The sequence below is a fragment of the Alternaria infectoria genome (genome assembly GCF_024043175.1).
Source record: "Alternaria infectoria strain BMP 0036 chromosome Unknown scaffold_6, whole genome shotgun sequence".
Classification (NCBI taxonomy): domain Eukaryota; kingdom Fungi; phylum Ascomycota; class Dothideomycetes; order Pleosporales; family Pleosporaceae; genus Alternaria; species Alternaria infectoria.
Genome location: NW_026250695.1, coordinates 588,748 through 610,988, shown reverse-complemented (window position 1 = coordinate 610,988; position 22,241 = coordinate 588,748). Strand labels below are relative to the sequence as shown.

Below are 22,241 nucleotides of genomic sequence, written 5' to 3'. Positions count from 1 at the left end.
CCATCTAACTATCATATATACATGCGTCGCAACATTAAACGTATATAAACATGACCTCAATCACCACTCTATTTCCCCCTCGCCTCCCTAATCCCCCATTTCCCCACCTCGGCCATAGCCTCCTCACCTCCCTTAGCTAACCTCTCATCCTTGAGCACACCAGCCAAGCACTGCCATCCATCTCTACCTCCACCCCACTTAAGCACCTCATTCTTATAAAGCTCCCCATTCTCCCTATCCAAACTACCTTCCTGGCCATTATGCTGGAACACATCTTTCCAAATCTTCGCTGCTAGCGCACGGTCAAAGAGGTAAGAATAATACGTGGCCCCGTATCCGAACAAATGGCCAAAGAAGCCTTGCCAAGCCGTACCAGCAGGTTCAGGAACAGAAGCATACTTGTTATAGACGTCGTGGTACACTTTCGTAGAGTTGAAGTTGGGGTCTGCGGCGATGGGGGAGTGGTACACTTGGTCGAGCATGCAGAGCAGGATCTGGCTTTCGAGTTCAGAGTACTGGTTCCGGTTATCGATGGCGAGTCGAGCTTCGACAGCGGCCATGGGGACCGGCGCATCAGTTTCCCAGTGGCGCGCGTAAAGACCTAGGACGTGGGGGCAGAAGGCGAAGTGCTCCATTAGGACCGAGGGTAACTCGGCAATGTCGGTTGCGCAGCGGGTGCCGGAGACGTTTTGCAGGGCCGTGCGACCGAGGATGGAGTGCAATGCGTGACCCATTTCGTGGAAGAGAGTGCGCACGTCGTGGATGTTGAGGAGGGTGGGGCGGGAGTGAGAGGCTTTGCTAAAGTCGCAGATTAGTGCTATCGTGGGGAGTTGGAAGTAGCTGTTTCGTTCGGCGTTGTAGGATACTGGCATGCCGTCTGTGGCGGCTTCGATGGGCGAGGAGAAGCGGTGCGGCATGTGGGCCATTTCTTCCATTTCTGAAGGGAGGATTTCGCGGCTGCAGCGGAGGGTGAAGTGCGCTGGGTTGGGAGTCTTGCCGGGTCGTGAGTATAGATCACAGTATAATACTGCGATGTGGCCTTCGGTATCGGAGATGACGTCTAATCGGCGGACACCATCATCCCATACTTCACCTGGTTGTGTTTCCTTAGGCACGAAGCGGACGCCGTAGAGACGGTCGAAGAGTCGCGATATACCCTGTAGTACAGTACCAACGGAAAAGTATGCAGATAAAGAGTCGGGCGTTCGCTGCCTGTAGTGGCTCTCCATTGAGGCTAGCATCTTCTGTGTGTAATAGAATTTATCCCAGGCGTTGATGCGATCGGGGAAGTTGTCCTGGTGGGCGTCGCCTCTCTTCAACTCCATCAACTCTTCTAGATCAGCGAGAACAGCCGGCCGGCTGTCCTCATAGAGGGCCTTTAAAAAGGTGTTGACCGCTTCCGGTGTTCGTGCCATCTTATTCTCCAGCGTCATGTGCGCGAATGTCTCGTAGCCTGAGGTTTGGGCCAATTCCACTCGCAGTTTCAGTAGCTTTTCTAGTCGCGCGATGCTTGGTTTATTGGCTGTCCGGACAGCTTGGTAAGTCTCTTGCCGTACATCTGCGTCGTCTACGAATCGTAAAACCGCTTGCGATTCGGAATGCATGGTAGAGATCTTCGTCTCGCCCCATTTCGTCAGCGCCTTCGCGAGGTTTGGGTCCAGCCCTCTCAGCTTCGACGACTTGAACCTCAAGTCCCGTTTCTCTGGCGCCATGCCTTCCACAAACTCGTTCCCTACGTCTGCAATCTCGCCGCTCAGATCTACCAGCCGCTCCCTTGTCTTGTCGTCTAGTCCGATGCCAAATCTTGAGAAATCCTCCATCAATATCCGCGCAACGATGCGCTCCTCCTCGCTCCATGTGTCGTACACCTCGGCTATCTCCGAAGCCTTCTTCAGCTGGTCGTGCAGTACCGGCGTGGTGTTCAGCTGGTTCATGTACTGGAAGACCGTCTGATAGGCCTTCATCGCCATCATCTGGAACTTGCGATCCGGATGCGTGCCTCTTACAAAGTCGGCCAAGTCTATCACCCGACATAGTAGATCGCTGAGCTTGTCCAGGTCTTTGACCATGTGCTTGAAGTCCTCCGTCGACTGCGCGGCCGCCACCTTTTGCACCACGGCATTGCAGCGTTGTATTGTTACGGTAACGAAGTCGACGAAACCCTGGGGATGGGTGAGGTATTGGTTCCCTATTATTCCCGTGGGCTTTCCCTTTTGCGATGCGCGCTTGAAGTCATTCCAGAAAGATGCGTTGTCGAAGACTTTGCGCAGGGCGTCGTCATCTGTCTTGCCGCTGGCAGACAGGCCGTAGAGAGCGTTGGGCGGCGCAGTGTCGCGTGCTTTGGCGGCGGCGGCGAGGGTGGAGTTGAAGCGTCGTTGGCGTTGGGAGGAGCGCAGACATTGTTGGCAGACCCATGGCGACTGCTTTGGGCGAGCGAGGCGCTTGAGCATATTGGGTTGCACGGGTGAAGGGTGGGCTGGCAGAAGGCGGACGAGACGAACGATGTCATAGCTAAGCCGAGGACGGGCGGGAATCTTGCGGCGCTCGCACGGCCGTTTCCGCGTCTTCTGAGCTCAACATCACCAGTTGGACATTCCCAAACCCGACCCATTGCGCCTGCCCCACGCTCGACATGGCTTTCAGACCGCTGTTACGGCAGGTGAGTAGCCCGCAAGAGATGATGGACTGTGTATTGACATCGCATAGCGCGCCGCTGTCCCCGCCATGGCCGCCCTCTCCGCCGCAGCAATCTTCGCACCACGGACCGTATACGCAGAGGAGCGACCTGCCGACCACTTTGTACGTTGGAATGCCCTCGAACGCCCGACGAAGCTTTTTTGGGCCCTTTATTCCCCTCTTAACCGTAGTACTAACGTCAAAGTAGGATCGCAAACCTATCTACGATGATATGCCCGTCGATACCACAGCGCCTACCGCTCCCGCCCTGACAGAGCCGTCCAACACTTTATCTCCAGAGTCTAGCTACCGACCGACACCGACCGACCGCCTCGCAGTCCAGATCGGCCGTGCGCGCATGGCTCTATACGAGCAGGCTGTCCGCGGCGAGAAGGCCGTCGATAACGCGCTCACCGAGACGCTCCGTCTCGAGCACTCTTTCACAAGCACCATCCGCTCATTGGCTCCACCGAGGGAATCCGGCGAGAAGGTCCTCCCAGGCGCACTCTACGTCCTCGTCTCCTCCATGGCCGGTTCCATCGTCACGCGCAACCGCAACATCCTCCTTCGAACATCCGTCCCCGTCGCTGTCGGCATCACCGCTGCGAAGTTCGTGCTGCCCATCACCACCAAGAACGTCGGAGACCTCATCTGGACCTACGAAGAGAAATACCCGGTACTTGCGGATACCCACCTGCGGATGAAGAACAGGATCTCGCAATTCATCGAGACTGGAAAGGCACATGCGCAGGGAACTGTTGGTATGGTAGAGGGCAAGCTGGCTGATACACGCGAGAATCTTGAAGGCTGGGTCAAGAAGGGTCGGTAAATAATACCTTATCAAAAGCTTCCATGGCACGAGTACCTGTACATTATTAGTAGCGGGGCATGGGTGGGAAGACCATCTTCACGCAATGTGATTTGCATTTTCTTTTGTTTTACAGCTGCCATCTCGTGCTATTCATTGACATTTTAAGAATGATGTTTTTCTCACATACTCTCCTAAGCACAGCCAGTGCCAAATCCATTCAGCAGCTCTGCCCGCCCTCTATGTCCATTTATGTTATACTCTCATCCTATCCCACTAACCTACGGCAGCCTTTGGCCCTTCGACCCCTTCATCTTCTTCTCCCTCCCTTCCAGGAAGCCACTCAGCCAAAACCTTTCTGGTGTCCTTTTGGTAAACGCGTCGCGACAGCGAAGCAAGCAACAAGTCGTATATGAACTGCTTTGGAAATCTCTCTAAGTCTTTGAAGTGTGAGCTTGCCCGTACAGCATACAGAGCCGCTAAGAACTTGCGAAGTAGAGAGACTTCGCTTCCGTTGGTATATGCGAATACGACGGATTTCCGGCTAGGGAGCTTCTCGACAGTCAGACTGTAGTCGATGATTTCCTCGTAAATGGCTTTTAGAAATCCAGGATCTTGAAGCTTGTCGCCAACTATGTGGGCTTTCATGAGTTCGATGAAGCGGTTTTGGACAGCATTCTCAAGGTCGCCATGAGGGTAAACTGGAATGGTTCCAGTATATAGCCACTGCATGTACATGTCGAAGCTCAGAGGATCGCACTCTTCCAAACTCGTTTCGCAGATTCCAACCTCGTCCTCGAAGTAATTCCATTCTGTGCGGCAAAGAGGACAGATCTCTTCTCTGTCAAGCCACTCTTGGATGCATCCAGTGTGGAAGTTCTGACCACAAGGTCCGCAATAAGTAATCGGCAAATGTCCCGACATTCCTTCTGTGCAGATCGAACATTCGCCTTCGATAACTTTGCGAGAGCTTTGCACTTCTTCCTTGAAGCAGCTTGAGCTTGAACAAAGCAGGTCTTGGTGCACACTGAAAGGATGTTCGTCAGGTCCGACAAGAATATCGACCATATTGCGCCCGAAACTACGGATACTGTCAGATCTGATGTCTTGAGTCGTGCACGCTGCAGAACTTACTGTACCCGTTTGCGTGCACCTTTGCGTGCGGCGCCCCGAGTCTTTGATACCGTCATCGCGATGCCCTGGTAACTGAACTCGCTGATCTATTAGTTGATGTCCTTACACTTCCGAGAGTGATGTAGGTGGCAAGCCCGTTGGCTGGTTAGCATAGATAATATATGCTATCTGGGTAGCGCGATACTCCTAGTGCCACTTTACTTGTAGTGAGGCCATTGCACGAAGAATGAAATGGTGATAGGCGGAGGTGACTTAGGTGAGAGACCTAATGAAGAATCGTTGTGACTGCGATTTTGGCCAGCATGCGATATACCGTCGTAACAATCTGATTGTCTTTGGATCCGCCTGAGAGACGACGACATTTGGAGAGATCATACTGGGGTAGTCACGTCTCAGCTCACGCGACTTCCTATGTCGAGAGTGGAGAAGCCATTCTTGCCTTCGCCTTGCAAGGTAGGGCCGACAGCCCAAAAAAGCTCTTCAGACAGCAGTGACATTCGCGCACCTACTACGACACAGGTCTACCTCCTCTTCACTGCGAACGAGGTACTTTCCTTAGAGACGCCCCCGAAAATCCCGAGAGGTACCAGCAAGCGACTTTCCAGTGATGTTGAGCGTGAGAATTCGTCACTCTTACTCGATACAAACAAGTCAACATTGCCCACGTCTGATAGAAAGCTCTTAGCATCTCCGCCAAGCGCGCTACTTTACGACCCTACATCACAGGCCATAATGCCTGGCCTACTTGTTCAAGATGCGCATGCATGACAGTTCATCGCGTTGATGCATGGTCACCGAACGGTGTATGGCATAGCAGGGGACGCCGTTGGATGATGCTAGGCAGAACGCTTTCAAAGCCCGCAACGACTGCCACATACTATGCACCCCCACAAGATGCGCATTACGGTTTGAGTGGTCGTACGAAAGCGGTCGTCTCCTTGCTGATTTTTGTATCCACCACGACGCCTATCTGCGACTCCAACAGACTTGGTGATTGCATTGCATGCTGACCAGGCCTCTCTTGTGAAGGTGGCCGAATTCCAATACCTCGGCGATTTCTCCTTGCAGCAAGTATCCCGATATGATGCACTTCTCAACAGCCAGACCTTGCATATACATCGCTGGGTACTAGTGAGGGTCGGCACGGAAACTGTCAGCTTTGCGAACGTTTCCCCCCAACGGTCCAACGGTCCAGGCCGCAGTGGCAGGTAAACCGCCAGTTTGGTCAGAATGGCATGATTTGACACGGCCTTCCCCGGATCCGATACATTGGTTGATGCGCCCGACGCATTCCTTCCAATGCAGCTCACGCGGCCAAGGCGCCGGAAACGCCGAGCTACGAGTGGCTGAGCCAGACGAAGACGAAAACCATGATAGAGACAATGGCAGGGAAGCATTTGGAATTCCGATAGCCGCAGGTGGGAAGCCGTTTGGGAAAGTCCTTTGTGTACGCTAGAGAACTGTGCCTCAAACACACAGCAGAGCAAGGCAGATCAGGTCTCAGTCCCAGAACTGGGTCAGAAGCCGGGGCTTAGGTCGTGCTAGCGCCCGAGAAGCAAAGGAAGAAGACAACAATGGTGGCATTGAGACATTGACGGGCGTGTTGATGGTGTGCACCCGGGGAGTGGTCGGTGAGCTGGTGGCCCAATCTCTCGGAAGGAGTGACGCATGTCCAAAGCCACGCACTCGGTACTGGCAGGATGAGGCGTAAAGCTGTCGGTGTCATTCGACACGTTGGGCGTGGCTGTGGGTCTTTGCAACAGCTGGCAGCAGACAGGGCGGTCGAGGTTGCGAGGACTGCGGGGTTGACTGGCCCCCTAGCGCTCCCGTCGGCGCTTTCGCTGTCGGCGCGCCCTCCAAGGCCAGGGCCTTGGGAACGACATTATCCATTCCGCTGGGTTTCGCCTCTTCCTCGACACGACTCGGGGCGAGTCCTGTAGCGCACCGTAGCGCATCCCCAAGACATCATGGCCACCTCTGCGACTGACCGTGTGCGCAAGACCAAGCTGCGGCCGCTGTCCAGTGCCACCAATCTCACCGACTTCACACACTCGACGGCCGACCCAGCTGATGTATGCCGCCTGCTCTCCCCACTACATGCGTACCATGGACTCCAAACTAATCGCGATATGTAGTCGGATGCACCGTCAGATGGAGAACTCAACGACTTGTACCTCTCCTCCTCACCCTTCGTATACTCCATGCGCTTACACATTGCAGCGAGGTGCAAAGCCTCACGCCAAGCATGTATGGCGTCGAGAAGAAGTACGGCCGAACTTACCATGGCTTCCATGCTGGAGGTATGCATTCCCACGGGACGACTCTTCGCCTGAATTTAGCTAATTGATTCCAGCCTACCCATTCCCCAACGACGAGGTACGCGCTGCTAGAACCCATATTCGCCCATCGCCCTTTCGCTGACTCGCATACCCCCAGCTCGAGATATATCGCCTGGAATGGGAGCATCACATAATAACAGGACTCTTGCAAGGAAAACACTACTTCGCGCCGCTGAACACAAAGAGATCCTCGAGGATGCTGGACATTGGCTGTGGCACCGGACAATGGTGCATCGCCATGGGTATGTGCTGTGTCTGTAGCTCCTTGTGGAAACACGACTGACAAGCACTAGCAAAGAAGGCTCCAAAACACTGGCGGGTACGCGATGCAATGTTCTGTCCAAGGCCACGCTAACCAGACACCAGGTTGAAGGCATCGACCTATCCGCGATCCAACCCAAGAAAGACAGACTGCCCAACAACGTCGACTTCTGGCTGGACAACATCCTCAAGACATCATGGTGGTTCCCCGAGAAGCAACCGTATACCTACGACTACGTCCACACACGCTTCATGCACGGCATCTTCACCGACTTCCGAGAAATCATACAAAAGGGCTTCAACAATCTGAAACCTGGTGGATGGATGGAGTCGCAGGAAATATTTTCCAAGCTCCAGTGTGCCGAAGGCATGCCGGAAAGTTACCCGCTGCTTGAATGGTCAAATCTGCAAGACGAGGCCGCGCACATCCTGGGCCGGCCGTTACGCATCGCAGACAAACTAAAGAGGTGGTACCGAGAAGCTGGCTTCGTGGATGTGCACGAGGAGGTCTTCGCTTTGCCCGTGAATCCATGGCCGAAAGAAAACAAGTCGAACATGTACGGCAAGTTCTGCATGTGGAACATGCTCGTCGGTTTGCACGGATGGACGATTGAATACTTTGTCACCGGTCTGGGTTGGACGCCAGCCGAGGTCGAAGTCTACCTCGCGCATGTGAGGAACTCGCTCGCGGACGAGAGTGTGCACGCATACTACAACTTGTAAGTCGCATGCTGAACATGTCACGATATGAAGAGGCGAATGCTAACATCTACTAGCTACGTAGTATGGGGTCGCAAACCCAACGACGGCGAAGCCGGCAGCACAATACCCAAACCCGACCACTGGCCGCAGCCTCCCTCTGACGACGACGAATCCACCTTTTCATCGGGAATATTATAATACATGTTTGAAACAGCCAGTATTAGCTGGCACGTATGCATATGATTTAGCTTTTGGCGTTATTCATTCATTGGGGGTTTGGGGATCGTGCCTTCTTTCCTTTTACATGGATTGCAAGGAGGTAATTTGTTGTTGTCGTTGTTCTTTGCATATTTTCTCGGCGGCTTGTGTCGATTGAAAAAGCCTTGAGCGGTGGTTGGGATCCTATTGCTTAAGGGTCTGCGATTTACGATGTATGAGATTTGGACTTTCTATGGTGTTTGGGTGAGGGGATTAGTTGTTAATGTCATTCGGTCTGTTGCTATCTCGGGTCTGTGAATACAAGGATGAGTCACTATGATGCACGTGGCGAGGTTGTTCTCATGGCTGTACATGAGACAACATGTCGATACATGGGCAATTTCGTGATGTGAGTTATCTCGTTATGGTCCTGGAGCTGGATTTCATTCGGAATTCTTCGCTTCAACCAGATCGACTCCATCAAGTCCTGCTACATCGTTGGGCTGTAGGCCACCCGAGAGTTTCCATTGTTCTTTGAAACAATGATGTCATCGACTGAAGGTGGCTGTAAGTGTTTGTTGCCCTCGTAGAGAATCAATCCATCTCCTCCATGTAGTCGCTAATGTTTGCCATCGTAGCCTGTTTCGGTATGTCGTCTGGACGGTAGCGCAGAAGTGCGATGGCGAAGTCAGCGAGAAACTCCTTGGGTAAAAGACACGTGTCCTGGGTTAAAAATTCCGCCGATATCCTAATCCACATATCTACCACAAGGCGACGGCCAAGACTGCCCGCACATGTGCCCTGGTATATGATGATGATGGTTCCGACCGTCGGCTGGAACTGGAACCCGTCCGCATCTTTTTCTTCAGCGACCTCTAGCAGACCTTGGATGGCTGAGTTCTTTGCAGTCTTGTCCTGGAGCTTCTCACCGAGCACGTAAAGCCGGCCGAGCACACGCATCTCCTTTCCGATATCCTGACGATCTATCGGCTCCTCGAGAGTGTTGGTCACAATGCGACCTGTGTAGAGGAAGTTGATATAGATGTTGAAGATCTTTGGGTCATCCTCCGGCAACTCAATGATGCGTTTTTCGCTCTCTACCCAGTTGCCGTTCATAGCACGTTTGAAGAACTCGGAGCGTGCGCAGATGATTCCCTCATGGACCGAGAAGCGCTGTTGTTTTGGACCTTTGCCCACAATGATTGTGACGAGCTTCGACGGATCGAAGCTGCCATGGTCAGCTACGGGCCCTGGAGATCAATCGCAGATACTCACCTCATTGCTGTTTTCACACCTGCTCGAAGAGTTGTCATGACTGTTACGATGATGTCAGAGTTGGTTGATCGGTGTTGGTGGAATCAAGGGGTGCGCTTGTCTGAGGAGAAACTTTCCAATCAGGTGCAGCCGAAAGAAGGAGCTCGGACTATTGTCTACACCTGGCGTGGTGAATGGTGAACCGGATTATCATCGTCTGTCTTCACATACCTAGGGAAGCGACCGCCTACAGCTAGCCATTCGTAAGCGTGGTGTCAGTGAAAAGCTCAAGATGCGGACTAGCAAAACTTGGGTTGATAACACTAAAAGTGATGCTCGACGTATACATTAGCTAGAAATACAATAGCGGATGAGTAGTTAATCGATGTAGACACCATGGTACACTGCCTGAAAAGAGGCGCAGAATCGAAGTCTTTAATCTGCTTTTGGATAAGAAGAATAAACAGACGAAGTTGAAAGACGAACACATGCCGATGCGGCTAAGTTTTTGTAGAGTTTTCAGGATTGGGACGTATTGGATCGATGAAAAGCGAACGTCTTGTCTTGCAAGCTTTATATATCTGCCATGCTTTTTGACTGGATGCACATGCTCCGTATATGATTGCTTTCACCTCTCTGTCTCATAGCTCTCATCGAAGATTTACCAACCATGCCGTTCCTTCCGCAGACGGCAAACTCCACGACCGTACTGTGCAAGCCGGTACATGGCTACTCAAAGCTTCTCTTGATATGCAGTATAGCCCTTTCTACATGCTAAATTTCTATTTTGCATTGGACGCTCACCATGGAGTGAGTAGGCGAGATCTACGAGGAAGTCCCTGCAAAGGCGTTCACTCGTCTCGAGAATACTCTTCGTGCTGATGCAGGTCCAGATGTCGACCATGAGGCGCCGTCCAAGACTACCTTTCAATGTATTCCTATACATCAACTCGACGATCTCGGCGTTGGGTAGTCTGTCTGCGGCAAACGACATGGCGCTGATCTCGGTACGAACGGTCTCCAAAGCGGAATTCTTGGCTTGCGTATCTTGCAGCTTCTGAGCGAGGATGTAGAACTTGACATTTGCCAGAGTATGTGCTTGAAATTCGACAGGTGTCGTCTTTTGATATTCTGTTTGGGTGTACATCGCACCCATATAGATGAGATTAACGTAGAGAGCGAAGATCTTGGGGTCATCCTCAGGTAGTCTAACGAGTCGATCCTTCTTCTCAGACCAGTTGCCGTTCATCGCGCGGCGGAAGAACTCGGAGCGTCCGGCCAGTATGCCTTCGTGGAGTAGAAAGTCTTCTTGAGAACCTTCAAGACCGACGCGCACTGTCAAGAAGGAAGCCGGATTGAACCTAGATTGAACATGTCAGAATCGGCGGTAGACGGTCGTAAAAGGTGACTTGCCTCATAGTGCTGTCTCTAGCAGATTGTGCAGCGGTTTGTGCCTCTATCGTGCGTACTATCGTCCTGGTGGTCTTGAATCGCAGAGGGTGGTGTGAGGAGAGGTAAGGAAGGGACCGTCGAACAATTGCGGCTATACGAGATGTTGGTCTGCAACTTGGCTGTAGGCAGATATGCGTCTATGACAAGTCACAGTCAAGGTGAAGGCCGAATTGCAAGACTAGTGCTGTGATTGGTGTGGCGGCTTACCAGGATGGAGTGAGAGGACCCGCAATCATGGCGACGGAAGCGGTCGAGAAAATGATTTTCTTCTGATGCCGCTAGATCGTAAGGTAAGGCGGAAACAAAGATCGTTAGCATGGTGTAGTATTAGGATGCTGATACCTATTGGGCAAAGGACAAGCACGTGCCATGAGTCTAGTCGCGACTTCCTGAACATGTAGCCACCTATCTTGTCATCATGGTACCTGCCTCTGACGGAAAGCCCACTTACCTGGGTGCACCTTGGCAAATAGAAACTTTACCTTGCCAACCTCACTATGTTGGACCTCTTCCTGACCGCTCATGTTCGCTTGCGTGTGCTTTTGCCATGTTGTTATCCCCATTTGAGACACGACTACACTCCTCAACCAGCGTCTTGATGTTAGCAGAACCCCAAACAGTTCAGATACAGGCGCAACCTCTTCGTGCACGCCAGACAGGCTCTAAGACTCACCTTCACCTCGCCCTCTACCCAGCCCCGCCACCCTGCATGCAAGCCCTCCCACCTGAGCCCACCCATTATCAGCACCTACAGGACCCACCTTTACCTGAAGATATAAACCCCAACATTGCCCCATCCACCATCAACTCTCCTCCACTTGGCGGACTCGGGTGGGCTCCTGACGGGTACGTAGAGTGCATTGCACGGATTAGAAAAACCTAGAGAAAAAACAGACAACATGTCCATCAAAACCAAAAGTGACACTGGTAATGGGAAAAAACACATAAGAGAAGGATATGTCACACAAAGGGCTGAACTCAGGAGGGCGCGCCGTTCGATTCGGAGTGGGCGTCGGTCAGCAGATGCTGGGTGGGGGTTGAGTTGATTCTTTTTTGCCCTCTTTTTTTTTCGATTTGGGTTTGGAGGTGAAGGTGGAAAATAGCATGTGAGAGCGGGTGACATATGTCTCTCGTAGAGCAACAACACGCGGCCGCAGCTAAGACATAACAGAGGAATGCAGAAGACACGCAGAGGCATGAGGAAACAGAGACATAAGACAGATACAGATGACTTAAAGTTTCATGTGACTTTTCTACTTTTACCGTTAAGTATGTCCTTCCTGAATGGCATTGCAGCGTACCCGTTAGACCCGTGCGATGGCGCGGCACTCCTTTCTGTCAGCTTCTTCCACAGCTCGCCTATACTTGCTCTGTTGGCGGGGAGCATGCTATACTGCAAGCTGTATAAGTTGCGGCGGTGAATCGGTGGGACAAATTGCCCTGACACGAGATACAACAAGACGCTAGGCGAGAAGTAGTGCTTGCGTATGCGATCGCCAAGGTCGAAATAGGGTTGGAACATCGCACGTAGTGACAGCGGGATCGACTGCGTAGTGTGAGTTCTCGCATATCACAGGATCCAGCAATTTGACTTACCTTCAGCAACACATAGGCCGTCGGCGGTGAGCCTGTCTCGCTTGTCGTGCTAGAGGAAAGATCGGTCGTGTCTTGTAGTTCGAAACAGATTCCTCCAGGTAGTCTTCCAGGATCCTTCAGTCGTAGCATGACTGCGAAGAGCGGGAAGTGATTGAGACAGGCAAGCCCCATCTCCAGCGCAGCTTTCAATCCGATGACAGCAATGCGTGCGCTCGCAAACGTCAAGTAGAAGACGAACACAGTTGGCAGTAAGAAGAACTGCAGTGTGAAAAGAATAGTGCCGAGCAATAGCTGGTCCAAGTCGTAGTCGCATGAGTCGATTCGGTTGCGGAGGATGTTGCGCTTCTTTCCACGGAAAAGGTGGAAGAGGGATATGATTATCGTAAGCTGCCAATGAAAGATGCGAGCAGACGCGACATAGAATGAGTAGATGTGCAGCGTCAGCAGTGAAACGAGGTCCGAGAAGATTGAGATGGGCATAGTGGCGCCAGCGAAAGCGGAAAAGCCAATGATCTGGATCAGCGCAGGTAGGTGTGGCCGCAGGAGTGATATGCATCCCGCCCAGTAATCAATGACCCAAAGAAAAAGGTCGCCCAGGAACGCAGCCAGTTCAGTGTTCAACTTCAAGCCTCCAGGCCATCCCATAAGCCATGATATCATGCGCCGTAGACCGTCGACTGACCAGGTACTGAATATGGTATCGACCTGAGCAGCCACGAACGAAGCGTTCTCGATGATGAATGTTCCAACAGCGATGCCCATTATGACATCGTTGGCAACCAGCCACAGACTATTGTAGAACCGGATATACTCCGGATGACTGTTAGTGATAGATTCCCAGTTGACTTTCCTCCTGCGTAAGGTGAGATACTGAATGGGCCAGTAACAAGACTGTTGTAATCGTATGTCAATCTGTTGCGCTGTTGCGGAGATGTCTTTCAGAGCTGGCGAGTCGGAAGAACCTGGTCGCCAATGGAGAAGCTGAAGAACGGCTTCTCCCATTATGCGATGGGTGATGAGCCCAAAAATAAAGAGTTGTGCGGCTACCGGCCATATCCAGACTCTGAACGCATAATGGAGGACAAGCCATATATAGTCCCAGAGATCGTTCGCAGACTCGACAACCCGCTCACTGACACTTAAGGCTCGCTTCATACGCCTGCCTATCATGCCGATGTTCTTCTGTAATAGGGCGTTCAATTCGTGCGAACAGTTCACCTGCTCGATGAGCATCGGCAACGCCAGCTCCTTTTGAGTGCGCGGGTGTGCAATCACCGTGTGCAGCTTGAGCTTCTCAACGAGATGTGCCTTCCTTCTGCGCTCCTTCTCTTCTGCTTTCTCCAGCTCTTCGAAAGCTACATCCCATTCTGCGACCCTTCTTTTGTCTCCCAGTGCTAGCGTGATTGGTTTGAGCGAGAGGTATTGCATACGCGTTGGGTGCGGTCGGTCGTATACAATGACTTGCATTGTCGCGAGCGGTTCGTGAGGATGATGAAGGCGCGGAAATCGGAACGAGGGGTCGGTATGGACTACGATGAGGTCGTTATCAGGCTGCTCAACTGGGCTCCTGGGGTTGACGTAGCCCAAGGCGCGCAAGGAAGAGTGTCCGCATCGTTGAAGTAGTTCCTGGACATCGTGTGGGCTGTGTCGCAGCAAGGTCCCGACAAGCAGCGCGTTCTCGACTTGACGCAACTCGACTTCTTGAAGCACAGCTACCACAAAGACATCTGACTTCGAGTTTCTGAACCCCACCAGAACACCCGGCACAGAGTCCTTTGGAGCGTCTGACGGCCAGAATACGCGCATCAACCCATTGTGTGTGACCATGTCATCATCCTGCTACCCCGCTAGCTAGAAGGAACCGCGACGTTTGAGCTGCTCGCGCGCAGAGATGCCGGTGCCTGCGAGTCGAGGATGCTGTGTGATGCTGTTAGTAAGGACCTGGAAGTGCGAACAAGGTCCATACTGACCAGGTCTGTCTCTTGTGTCGCGATGCGCACAACCGGTAGTATGAAGAGGAAGAACAGCAGGGACAGCAGACAGAAACCCTTAGCAGTCCGTGTCACAACGCCGTGATCCCAGGCAAAGATGCCTAGTTCGTAGACGCGCGTCACAAGATCCCAACGGGCGGTCGAGTACCCTGCGACGAAGATTCCGATAGTAAGAATGGAGAAAGCGTGCATCTACGCCGTCATGCCAAGTTGTGTTCGGAAAGGTCGAAGGGGGACTGCGCGAACACTAGACTAGCATTCAGGAAGGCGCAAGTGTCTGCGATGCGTCCTGACTTTCACTCTGTGAACTGACACTGGTATGGAGTAGTGCGCTTGGGAGTACATGGCGCTGGATGCATTAATGCGCAAAGCGTAGACAGACGATGATCGCGTACGTGGAAGGTCCGACTCATCGGAATGTGACGCTAAAGCTGAAATGGCCTAGCGTTCATCGCTCCTCGGGGCCGTCCTCGACAACGGTGAACACCGTCACAGAGGCAAGCATCAACACCCAGACGCACAAGGAGATTCACCCTTTTCGACAAGCAGCTATAACACACCAGCTGCCGTGCTACGGTAGGTGCTTAATTTCGTCTCGTCAACTCTTTCTACTCTACTTCCATACTGTCTACGTTGATTGCTTGGCGCGATTTGGCGACGAGCATTCCCAGTGCCATATGCATCGGTCGATATGGGCAGAGACGGGCAGAGGGCCGGGAACATCGAGAATGCGCCGCGATGGGCAGAGGTAACTACAAGTAATGGATTTCAACGGCGTTTCACTGCTGTGTGAATCGCAACAACCTGGGCAAAATTTGGCGCGTTCACCTTATGCAAGAAAGAAACTAAACAGGTCTAGAGCCTACATCGACGCTAGGTTACCTATCTTGTAGGTTTTCACGTCGATGTAGGCTGCAGGCCTGTTCGGTCTTTTTCTTAGTTGACGTGCTTTGTTCGCGTTGATTACTAGCGCGTCGCGTCCGTCCGCCTGAACCTTGGAACCTTCGCAGTTTCCGTTCACTCCAGCCGCCACTGCCTCTTTCATTGACCTCCACAAGTTGACAACACAAGTAAAATCTCACCGTTGCTAACATTACACAGTCAACTACGAAACTCAAACTTTGACCCTAGACAAGGAGACTATCACGACAAACAAGGCGACATGACTGTCTGTGGCTTCTACCAGCGGAATGCATGTAAATTCGGTGGTAAGCTCATCCGCTATCCTTTACAGACAACTGTCTCACGCGAAGTAGATTCCTGCAAATTCGAGCACCCTGGAAGTTCGCGAGATGCAGGTCGAGGCGGAGGTGGAGGCGGCTTCGGCGGAAGCTCCAACCGCTTCGGTGCTTTCAACGGCGACCGCTATCGCCCAAGTGATAACAGCGGGACTAATTCATTTGGTGGAAACCGTGATCAAAAATCATCGACATTCAGCTTAGACAAGGACGCTATTCAGATCGATCTCGCCAAAGAGCGCCCGATCTATCCGCTTTCATGCTACGGTCCAGGAAAAGATGCTCCACGGCAGCTCATCGAGGGGCCTGTCGAGATCAGTCCAGAGGAGCTTCGATCCCGGTACTACACATTACGAGCGGCAGGCAATGAGCCTACAGCGGTAAGTCTGAAGTTCAGCGCTGGGTTCTTCATAACTAACGGTCTGTAGCAACAAGAAGAGGGAGCACTGAGCGAGAAGATGCAGCAGCAAGTAAAGGCGATTTTGGATGATATCACAGGTGCTATCAACTACGTCGCAGAGGGTGCCAACGTTCATCCTAACCGTATCGACATCGCCAAGGGCACTGCAGCAAGCGGATCAGCGAGCAATCCTACTGGATCGTCTAACACTGCTGCGAATCCCTTCATGAAAGCACAAGCGAATCCGTTCCAGACTGCTGCAGCATCATCTCAACCATCTGCGTTCGGGCAAGCTTCTACACCAGGATTCGGCAAACCGGCCTTCGGCCAACCAGCACAGACAACTTCAACATCGTCCTTCGGTGCAGCTTCTGCGTTGGGTAATCCAGGATTTGGCAAACCGGCCTTCGGTCAACCAGCTCAGACAAGTTCAACATCGGCCTTCGGCGCTGCCTCTGCGGTAGGCCAGAAGCCATCACCCTTTACTCAACCTTCAGCTTTGGGTGGTGGTAGTGGTAGTGCGTTTGGGAAGCCTGCTTTTGGTGCCTCCGGATTCGGCCAACCGTCCATGCCGGGCGCAGGTAGCGCATTCGGTCAGGCCAGCAGTATGGGTCAAGGTTCTGGATCTGCTTTCGGCCAGCCATCAGCACCAGGTGCGGCATCGGGTTTCGGCCAAGTAAACGCTCTTGGACAAAAGCCAAGCCCATTCAGCAAACCAGGTTTTGGCCAGAGCGGATTCGGGCAGATGGCTCAACCAGGTGCTAATGCCTCTCCTTTTAGCCAGCAAGCTTCGTCTGGTGCGTCACCCTTTGGTCAGCAAGCCTCGTCAGGTCCATCTCCATTCGGCCACAAAGCACAGCAATCAAGCCAGTCTTCACCATTCGGTCAAGCAGCCCAACAACCAGCTCAATCTGCACCATTCGGTCAAGCAGGCCAGCAACCAGCTCAAAATTCACCGTTTGGACAGCAAGCCCAACAGGTTCAGAAGCCAAATCCGTTCGGTCAGCCTCAGCAGCCGTCTACACAAGCACCTGTACCTGCACCTGCACAGGCAAACCCCTTCGGCGGCGCCGCAGCGTCTCAAGCTCCGGCCTTCGGTCAACCAAGCAAACCGTCACCTTTCGGTACTCAACAGCCTCAGAACAACGCAACGCAGCCGGCAGCTGCCAACCCCTTCCTCAAGCCCCAAACATCTGCCGCGCCAGCAGCCTCCACGCCTTCACCTTCTCCCTTCACCACCCAGACACAGAGCCAGCCTGGGAACCCTCCCGCCCCTGTCCAGGCTACCTCTCAGCCGGCTTCAATAGCGCAGCCTAGCTCCGCACCGCGCCCCCATGTTGAAGGTGTTACACCAGATGGCAAGCCCATCGATCCCAAGGACCGTTACAAGGAAGGCAAACCAGAAGAGTATGAGGGCGAGCAGGGTAGGATTCTAGAGGAGATCTACAAGCGTGTTGCTCAGCTCGGGCGATTCAACGATGATGAAGACATACCTGTTACGCCACCGAAGTGCGAGTGGATCGCGCCGCTTACGCTGTTGTGAAGCGACGATTTGAGTCGGATAGGATAAGTGGGGGCATCTGATGGTAAATAGCATGAACGGTGTTAGTTTTGGTTTCGTGGATTGATCTCACATAATGATGAGTCAAATAATAGATTAAAATGCACACGAAAGCGCGTGTAATTACGCATTCATTTGATTGCAAACGCGACTTCCTAAACGGTGAAGCAATTATCTCGTAGTTGGATAGAGTTTCAGAGAGGACACGATTCAAGTCCGCATGTCAGGTGAAGGTGAAGGGCGCCTGTCACAAAATCATCATCAGGTCCCAAAACACCACCATGAACAGCCTAAAATATATTTGGTATAAGGTAGTTACTCGGTGAGTATCAGCTTTCGTAATGACGAAGAGGAGTCCAATCTCGTAGTGTACATGCGTGTTGCATCCCACTGGCCCATCGTATTGTACTGCCTGCTCCGCCCGTGCATGTCCCCTCCGGCGCGCTGCGCAAGTTCGGCCGCGTAATCGTCGCTTGATAGGTATGCGGTGGGTGATTTATCGCTTCTTCGCATCGACTTTGTCCTCGAGGGTTCGAACGTAGCCTTCTATCCGTTGGACGGCGGATTGGAGAGCCTGCTTTCGTTAGCTATGGCCTGCTTCAAATGTATAGCCCCGATGTATTGTTATTGCGATCGAGCTTGTGCGTAAAGGATGTATGTAGGAATGACGTACGTAGATGTCCTCGGTCAGGAGCTGGTTCGATACGCGGTATTCGTCAATGACATAGTAGTACATGCCTGCGCCGGACGCGGTAGCACCGAGAAGGAAGCCGAATAATCTGTCGTGTGTTAGCCATACTGATTCAGCCATGTTTGCCGTTCTAGTAGACGTCGTTCGTTGTCGCGCCTGCCTCATGGCATGTGACAGTCTCCCATGGCTGTGTAGCCATCGGAACCCAGTCGGACATTGCCGAATGCAATTGCGAGATGGGTACTCACCCTCCCCTAAAAGCACCAACGGGCTTCTTCACTGGCGCAACAACAGTATCCTGCCTCAGTACAGCGCTTGTCTGGAATCCGCGGGAAGCAGCCATAGGCGCTCGAACGCCGGCGCGAGCCGCCGCCCTCAAGAATTGAGTTGCCATTGTGTCCTTTGCTATCTTTTAAGTCGCTTGTATCGTGATTCGATCTGAGGCCTCAGTCTGTGAGCGTGTGGGTGAAGCGTGGTGGTGGTGACGCTCGTGTGCCGGCCGTGACGTTTGTGAGCTACCTGCTCTCCGCACTACAAACAAGCAAGCTCGACTCGCCTGACCTGGACCCTTGCCTGCCTCACGCTTATGTCAGCCACCCCGCCTGGCTTTATCTGGTAGACCAACCATGCACCGCGATTCATTCATCGCATCTCGACACAACAAAGTTTTTGCCAAGTGTGATAACTGAAAAGGGTTGCACCAGTTGCTTCGTCTAAGTTCTCCCCTTTCGATGGTTCTGAGTCACGATTATTGCCGCTATCCAACTCCGTCTTCAGCGACCCTCTCCAGATGCGGTCCCTGAAGGGGCCATCCAGGGCTTCCGAGCTCTTACCTGGTCGATACGTCAAATACACGCGCACGTGCCAAACATGCATATGACACGGAGACGTCTTGTCATAATAATTATTGAATTAAATCGCGATGCGCGTAAGGGTATTGTAAATTATGTACACTAAGGAAATGAGGGCCTGCTAACGGGCAGTGTCCTCGTGCAGTCCACCAACTTCATCAGATCTCTCTTCTCTACACCCAGAAGACTCATCCTGATGTAAGCCTTCGCATAGTCCAGGTTCCAATGGACCTGGTTACCAACAAACGACTTCCACTCATCGGCGATCTTGGGATGTGTCGATAGCACCTTGTCGCTTGGGAGGACGAAGACCTTCTGATCAGCACTGCCACCGGAGGGATTGTTAAGAGTATCGTTGTAGAATTCGACGTCCCAGACACCGGGGGTCGTATCGAGTGGCTTGTCGACGACCTCTGGGCGGACGTCCACGAATCGTTGCTTGGCTGTTGCGTGGGCGCCTACGAGTGCTGCGAGATCGTGGGGCGAGAAACCCTTGTCCTTGAAGATGGCGATCAATTTGTCGGCGTCTTGATGAACGTCAGGTAGAAGTCCTTTGGGTGCGGCCTTGGTCGCATCCTTGCGGCCAACGAATGTAAGTACGCGGGGCCCCTTCGGACACGAGATTGTTGCGTGATTGTGCGCATATTGGACGAGATCAGCGTATCCGACCTTGTACTTGGATTGTACATCTCGAAGTTTTGTGCGAATGCTCTGAAGGCCGTTGTTCTCGGGTCTTTCATGCTCGCCAAAGTCCATGAGTAGCGATCCATCGGCACCACCATTGAGAGCATTCTTATCCCAAGACCCAGCATCGTGGAAGCCCATACGGACTGCGGCACGAGCGTTGTCGTTGCATTGTTTGTCCTTGGGGTCGACAAACAGCTTGGTAAGCTCGGCAGAGACATCATACCCTATATCTGTTAGGCCATAGACGATTAAGGAGGATTGTTGTAACTCACAAACGCAACATTTGTCAATACTCAACAATGAGCAGGTCAACGGCTTGTTCGTCTTGGTGTTGTCGATAGGTGACTTTTTACCAGACAGAACGTCCGCAATGAGTTGCTCAATGCCTGTGAGAACACCATTGAGAATGCCATCGATAAGGCCGGGTGCGGCATGACGGGGTTCCAACGGAGTTGATGATGCTATCGAACATAGAGCGATGAGTGGCAACGCCAGGGACTTAGTAGGGACCATCATGGCAGCTGAGGTAAGTAACGACCGAGAAGATTATGAACAATAAATTATAAGACAGTGTAAGAGGAGCAACTGTGAGCTGATGAGGAACAAAAAGACAAGATGTTTGGAACATCCTTATATTCCCCCACTGTCTCCTAACAGCAACGGTGTACCAAGTCCCGGGCCTTCCATTCTCGCCGATCACAGTCCCGCATGGAACCAAGACGCCGTTTAGTTGAGGCCACAGCAAGCCACATTGAGTAGAGGGATACAGCTCGGTCCCCGAAATAGTAATCTATCCCTGTAGCCCTAGGCCAAGCCAGCCGCTTTAAGGCGATACGGTTGAGGAAAGCCAGCCAAACAGCTACCAAGTGATGGTCATGACAGCGATATGCAGGGCCGAGCCTAGACTAATGACCTTTTGAGACAGGTAGATCCCGTCAATGTAGGAAGTCAGGGCAGTCTAGCAGTCGCCGCCTAGAAAAAAGGTGCCAAGCTTGCGAAGAGGCGCATTTGCGAACGGTCTAGCTGTTGCAGACATGTGCCTGATTCAAAGAGTGTGAGTCGAAACACTCGCCATTCGACAAGCAAGTACAGCCCAGAGCGAAATATCGACAGTACAGTCACAGCATCCTGCGTGAATGCCACCAATACTTGAGTGCGGAAGAGCACCCTGCCGAAAAGCAGCATACCGCTTTGCGATTCTCCGGTGCCGCTAGCGTCGGTATCCGTTGTCCAGAATTCTACGAAGCCACGATAGCCTCGTGTTTTCTCGTGAAGATGCATGGTGGCTTGTCCAGATCTCGCGTGTTCGCTTGGCATGTCAAAACTCAATACTCTCCGCATGGTGATCCGGGACCTGAGCCCATCATCCGCGAGGAAGAATACGCCACTTGCCTTGCGGTCCCACATACGTGAACTCGTGCAACGACTAAGCGGTGTATTTGTTCTTCAGCTACACAAGCTAGTACCATCAGCTGGGGTTCGCTTGTATGCCCAGGTGTCGTGGCATGGCGCGCCATGCGATTTCGAGCTGCTTTCGGGTATTGCCCCAAGATAGCGATACAAGAGCCACTGACGCTTTCCGCTAGCGAACGGTGATGTTAGTAATTGAGGTGATCCGGTAAGCCTCCAGTCCATCGACCGCTTGTAGAAGAGCTGAGCCAAGTGATCGACGACACTAGTGTGATCGTGCAGCCGCTGCTGTGGAGAGCCGGAGCCACCACGAGCACATGACCTTTGAAATGCTCAGCCCTGTAGGTGTTTGGCAGTAACTGAACACTTTTCCATCCAAATGGATTACCCTCGCAATCTGCTAACTCAACAAAGGGCTTGTTCATGGCAGTAAGCCCAGCATCTGCCACCCTTTGCCGGTGTCCATTGCTTTTCAGGACGTCAATGTTGAGAGTAGCGTTCAGAACGCGCATCGACGCGCACATAGAAGGTGTGAGGAGCGAGGGTCTTGCAGGTACTTCTGCTTACCTTGCGCGGTTCCGCTTTAATGCAGGTACCATTACCGTACCAACGTGTTGCACGGTAACAAGCAAAGCTATTGACGTTAGATGCAGCCTGACACCGTCCGGAACCAAAGTGTTGGATGATCCGACGCTCGGAGGTTGGACGCCCATGAGATTCGATGGCAGAACAGCCCAGCAAAGGGTTGAAGAAGTTGGAGTCTAGGGTTCAAGGGTTGTTGAGCTTCATGTACCGTTCCTATCGCCTCCAGGGCTTCTTCGGCCCGCAAAAGCATGAGCCTTGACACGGTGCTTGATTGTTTGTTCGCTCCAAGCGTTAGCATAAACGTCCCTGACCCCTTACCGCCATAATACTCAACAGTGACAAATATCCCATCAGACGTCGTTATCGCATTGATGGAGAGAGAGATATCTTGGTGGAGCGGCGAGGCC

General features: G+C 52.5%; 8 protein-coding genes across 8 annotated transcripts; 3 read left to right on the top strand and 5 right to left on the bottom strand.

The window, feature by feature from the left end:
- Positions 1-68: 68 nt before the first annotated feature.
- On the bottom strand, positions 69-2,450 carry OCT1 (Mitochondrial intermediate peptidase; the record flags this gene model as incomplete). Its single annotated transcript, XM_051495898.1, has 1 exon — positions 69-2,450. The coding sequence occupies one exon, from the start codon at positions 2,448-2,450 to the stop codon at positions 69-71; it is 2,382 nt and encodes a 793-aa protein (XP_051353738.1).
- A 182-nt stretch (positions 2,451-2,632) lies between these two features.
- J4E92_004507 (uncharacterized protein) lies at positions 2,633-3,505 on the top strand (the record flags this gene model as incomplete). The annotated part of the gene is made up of 3 exons (XM_051495897.1): positions 2,633-2,659; positions 2,707-2,799; positions 2,885-3,505. The coding sequence occupies 3 exons, from the start codon at positions 2,633-2,635 to the stop codon at positions 3,503-3,505; spliced, it is 741 nt and encodes a 246-aa protein (XP_051353737.1).
- Positions 3,506-3,760: 255 nt separating this feature from the next.
- On the bottom strand, positions 3,761-4,552 carry J4E92_004506 (uncharacterized protein; the record flags this gene model as incomplete). The annotated part of the gene is made up of 1 exon (XM_051495896.1): positions 3,761-4,552. The coding sequence occupies one exon, from the start codon at positions 4,550-4,552 to the stop codon at positions 3,761-3,763; it is 792 nt and encodes a 263-aa protein (XP_051353736.1).
- Positions 4,553-6,585: 2,033 nt separating this feature from the next.
- On the top strand, positions 6,586-8,118 carry J4E92_004505 (uncharacterized protein; the record flags this gene model as incomplete). The annotated part of the gene is made up of 8 exons (XM_051495895.1): positions 6,586-6,690; positions 6,754-6,788; positions 6,839-6,918; positions 6,972-6,994; positions 7,055-7,199; positions 7,251-7,276; positions 7,324-7,937; positions 7,995-8,118. The coding sequence occupies 8 exons, from the start codon at positions 6,586-6,588 to the stop codon at positions 8,116-8,118; spliced, it is 1,152 nt and encodes a 383-aa protein (XP_051353735.1).
- Positions 8,119-8,712: 594 nt separating this feature from the next.
- Positions 8,713-14,226, bottom strand: J4E92_004504 (uncharacterized protein; the record flags this gene model as incomplete). Its single annotated transcript, XM_051495894.1, has 5 exons — positions 8,713-9,346; positions 9,394-9,433; positions 10,177-10,733; positions 12,126-12,370; positions 12,421-14,226. 5 exons carry the CDS (start codon positions 14,224-14,226, stop codon positions 8,713-8,715), a joined length of 3,282 nt encoding a protein of 1,093 aa, XP_051353734.1.
- Positions 14,227-15,573: 1,347 nt separating this feature from the next.
- J4E92_004503 (uncharacterized protein) lies at positions 15,574-17,592 on the top strand (the record flags this gene model as incomplete). Its single annotated transcript, XM_051495893.1, has 2 exons — positions 15,574-16,029; positions 16,078-17,592. 2 exons carry the CDS (start codon positions 15,574-15,576, stop codon positions 17,590-17,592), a joined length of 1,971 nt encoding a protein of 656 aa, XP_051353733.1.
- Positions 17,593-18,106: 514 nt separating this feature from the next.
- On the bottom strand, positions 18,107-18,644 carry J4E92_004502 (uncharacterized protein; the record flags this gene model as incomplete). The annotated part of the gene is made up of 3 exons (XM_051495892.1): positions 18,107-18,184; positions 18,284-18,389; positions 18,550-18,644. The coding sequence occupies 3 exons, from the start codon at positions 18,642-18,644 to the stop codon at positions 18,107-18,109; spliced, it is 279 nt and encodes a 92-aa protein (XP_051353732.1).
- A 610-nt stretch (positions 18,645-19,254) lies between these two features.
- J4E92_004501 (uncharacterized protein) lies at positions 19,255-20,352 on the bottom strand (the record flags this gene model as incomplete). The annotated part of the gene is made up of 2 exons (XM_051495891.1): positions 19,255-20,063; positions 20,112-20,352. The coding sequence occupies 2 exons, from the start codon at positions 20,350-20,352 to the stop codon at positions 19,255-19,257; spliced, it is 1,050 nt and encodes a 349-aa protein (XP_051353731.1).
- Between the last annotated feature and the right edge of the window lie 1,889 nt (positions 20,353-22,241).